General features: G+C 38.3%; 1 protein-coding gene across 1 annotated transcript; it reads left to right on the forward strand.

The window, feature by feature from the left end:
* The first annotated feature begins 129 nt into the window (after positions 1-129).
* LOC114579172 lies at positions 130-3,629 on the forward strand. Its single transcript, XM_028692985.1, has 5 exons — positions 130-380; positions 738-885; positions 999-1,184; positions 1,342-1,854; positions 1,938-3,629. The coding sequence occupies exons 1-5, from the start codon at positions 130-132 to the stop codon at positions 3,627-3,629; spliced, it is 2,790 nt and encodes a 929-aa protein (XP_028548818.1).
* Positions 3,630-3,758: the final 129 nt, after the last annotated feature.

The following is a 3,758-nucleotide window of genomic DNA, read 5'->3' on the forward strand; positions in this document are numbered from 1 at the left end:
CTCCCTTCTATAGCAAGCTGGAATGTTAGGGGGTTTAATTGTCCAGAAAAGGTCCTTGCTTGTAAAAAACTTGTTTCTTTACACTGTTTGGAGATGCTTTGCATTCTTGAAGCAAAGATCACACCTAGCATGAGCACTGATGATTGGTTTATAAATTCTCACCAAATCTTTCCTAATGAACACTGTTGCAACAACTTCTTTCATGCTTCTCCTGGCAGAATCTGGCTCAAATGGAATGCTTCATCAATTTCTTTTTCTCCTAGTCACATCTCCTCTCAACTGATCCATGGTACCCTTCGTTATGACTCTGTGAATTGCATCAAGATTTTGGTGGTTTATGCGGCTAATACTGCTTCTGAAAGAACTCCTCTTTGGAACCAGTTATTAGCCTTAGCTGACGGTATCTCTGAACCATGATTGATTCTCGGTGATTTCAACTGCTATCGTACTGAATTTGAGAAGACTGGAGGGCGTGCACCTCATATTAGCAGGCTTAATAAACTAAATTCTTTTATTTTTAGCTCGGACACTTTGGATCTGGCTTCAACTGGTCTTGTATACACTTGATTTAATCAAGGAATTGACAATCCCATTCATATCAAGCTAGATCATGTTCTTGTCAATACTCTTTGGTTAAACAAATATCCTTGCTCTTTCTATAAAGTGGACTCTCCCTATTGCTTTGATCATTCTCCCATTGTCCTTTTTTCTGGTAGTGTTGGACATTTTCACTTCAGGTTCCAATTTAAGAATTACTGGTTAAATATAGCTGGTTGTTGGGATGGTGTTATTACAGTTTTTGCCTCTCAGCCTAAGGGGAATCCTATTGCTGCATTTTATTCTAAGTTAAACTCTCTTAAAGAGCACTTCAAGAGCAAGAATTGGGCACATTCCAATTTTTTGGATGGACGTATTAATGAGATTCAATCTTTACAACATGATCTTTTGTCTCAACTTCACTTGGATCCCCTTAACCCGATTATTAATGCTTCCTATAGGGAGGCCAATTCTTATCTTCTAGTCTTCATGAAGCTAAATGTTCATGGATTAGCCAAAGAGCTAAAGCGAGATGGCTATCTAATGGGGAGGACGATCTGGGATTCCTATATGCTAGAATCAAAATGAGGAAGAACTCCTCTCATATTAAAGAGATTACTACTGATGAAAGCTATTTTACCAATCATGTTGACATTGCTTAAGCTACCATTAATCACTTTAAAAGCCTCTATAATTCCCCTAAGCCTCCTAATTGCTCTTGGTTGAACCCTCCTATTGGAGCTGTTATTCCGGCTCACCTTACCTGCTCCTTAAATTGCCCTTATTTCTGATTTTGAAATTAAGGAGGCTGTGTTTGATGGTTCCTCTTCCTCGGCTCCTGGCCCAGATGGATACAACTTTGAATTTTACAAAAAATCTTGGCCTCTTATTGATACCCAGATCTGTAAAGCTATTAAGTACTTTTTTCATACGGGCATCCTTCCTAAGAGAGCTAAAGCCACTGCAATTACTTTGATTCCTAAAAGCCCTCATGCTTCTAATATATCTGATTTTAGACCTATTTATCTTTGTAATGTTTTTTACACAATTATTGCAAAGATTTTGGCTAATAGGATGAAAGATATCATGCCCCTCATTATTCACAAAAGCCAAGCTGGTTTGGTTCATGGCAGGGTGTCTACTGATAACATTATGTTAGCTACTAAAATTCTTAGCTGCTTTAATTCTACTTCTCGGGATGAGCTTTTCTATGCAAAACTTGATATTAAGAAAGCATTTGATACTGTCTCTCGAGATTTCCTCCTTACCCGTATGCTCTTGAATGGTTTTCCTGAACCTTTTGTCAAATCTGTTAAAGTTTGTATTGAAGACGTACATTTTCCGTTTGTTTTAATGGCACTCTTGAAGGGTTTTTTAGCTCTACTTCCGGTATCATTCAGGGGTGTCCACTTTCACCCCTCCTTTTCTCAATTGTTATGGATGCCTTTTCTTGTGTTATCGATGACAGCAGCTTTTTGGGTATTAATAATGGGAATTATAACTACAAGCATTTGCTATACGCTGATGACCTTCTGGTATTTGGTAATGCTACTATGAATAATGCTGCTCTCCTGTTAAAGTCGCTGAATTCCTTTGCTGAAGCCACTGGTCTTTATATTAACAATACTAAATGCTCTATTATTTTCTCCTTCAACTCGTCTCTAACTGAGGATATCAACCTTTTGATGGGCGTTTTAAGAGCTAATGTCTGTCTTACCTATCTGGGCTTACCCATCTCCACCAAGAAGCTTAATTCTACTTACTTCCTGCCACTATTGAGTAAACTTTTTACTCTACTTGCTGGCTGGAAAAACAGGTTTTTGTCTTTTGCAGGGAGGCTTCAATTCTTAAGATTTTCAATTGCAAACACTCTTGCTTACTGGATTAGAGGTTCTATCATACCAAAATCTGTTTGCAAACTGATTGACAAAATGTGTTCAAGGTTTTTGTTTCACGGGTCCACTAATTTGAAGAAGTTACACCTTATTGCCTGGAATAAAACTTGTCTTCCAAAATGCTTTGGGGGTTTGGGTATTCCTAGCATAGACTCTCTTTACTTTCCTTATGCTTGCTCTTTTATCTGGAGACTATACAATCAGGATTCTATGCTTGCTATGTGGCGGAGAAAAAATTACCATTCCCCTTGGAAACAGGCGCATTCTAAAGCCACTAAATTCTGGAAGATAATCTGTAACACTGCTGTGAAAATTCAAGATAGTGTTACCTTTAATGTTGGTAGTGAAAATTGTCTTCTATCTATGCTTTGGGACCCTTGGTGTCTGGGAAAACCTTTGGAGGAGGCTCTCTCTCATATTTCCCCTTCTCACACTGCTGTTAAAGATTTTATTAAAGGTGGAGTTTGGGATGTTCCTGAGTCTTGGGGTTTTGCTGCTGTTAATCATATCAGGAAGGTGCCAATTATTAATTCCTCTTGCCACACCATCTCTTGGGCTGGTAATGATAAGGCTTGTTTTAAAACTTTTTATTTACATTACTACCGGGATTTACAGCCTGTTTCTTGGCATCCTTATATTTGGCATAAGCGTTATGCTCTCCATTATTCATCTTTTGCTTGGTTGGCTGTTTTGGGAGGGCTTAAAACTGCAGAAGCTCTAGCTATTAGGAATATTATGGTTTGTAGGGAATGTTCCCTATGCTCTGTTGGGGAAGATAACACTAGCCATATCTTTTTCCAATGTGATTACACGTTCAAGATAGTCAGTCACCTTCTACCTGCTTTGAATAAGTTTTTGCTTATGCCCACTATGATACAATGCTTTGATTTTTTTAATGATCATCCTGGTATAAGCACTACACATAAGAATTTCTGTTTTCTTGTGCTTTGCTGCTCTATCTACTTTATTTGGAGGGAAAGGAATGATAGGCGGTTTGGTTCGACTCAGTCTACTGTAAATGCCATCATACGAAAGATTGTGAAAGCTTTAAGAGCAAAATCGTTAAAATGGGGAAGTGTTGAAAGGTTGAAGCAAGATTTCCAAGGTGTTTTGGTTTCGGGAGCAGGTCTTGGGAGTAATAAGAATTCATTTTTGTCTTTGGATTCTTACTTTCTCTCACCGGACGATGATGATTGAAATCAGCTTTTCTTCTCTCCCTTTGGACGACCAGCTTAATCTGACTTGCCTTATTATGCTGTATGGGGTTTCTTTTTGGAAACCTAGGGAGATTTATGTATTTTTTTACCCCTATGGATGGCCGATAGT

This window comes from Dendrobium catenatum, unplaced genomic scaffold (genome assembly GCF_001605985.2).
Source record: "Dendrobium catenatum unplaced genomic scaffold, ASM160598v2 fragScaff_scaffold_208, whole genome shotgun sequence".
Lineage (NCBI taxonomy): Eukaryota > Viridiplantae > Streptophyta > Magnoliopsida > Asparagales > Orchidaceae > Dendrobium > Dendrobium catenatum.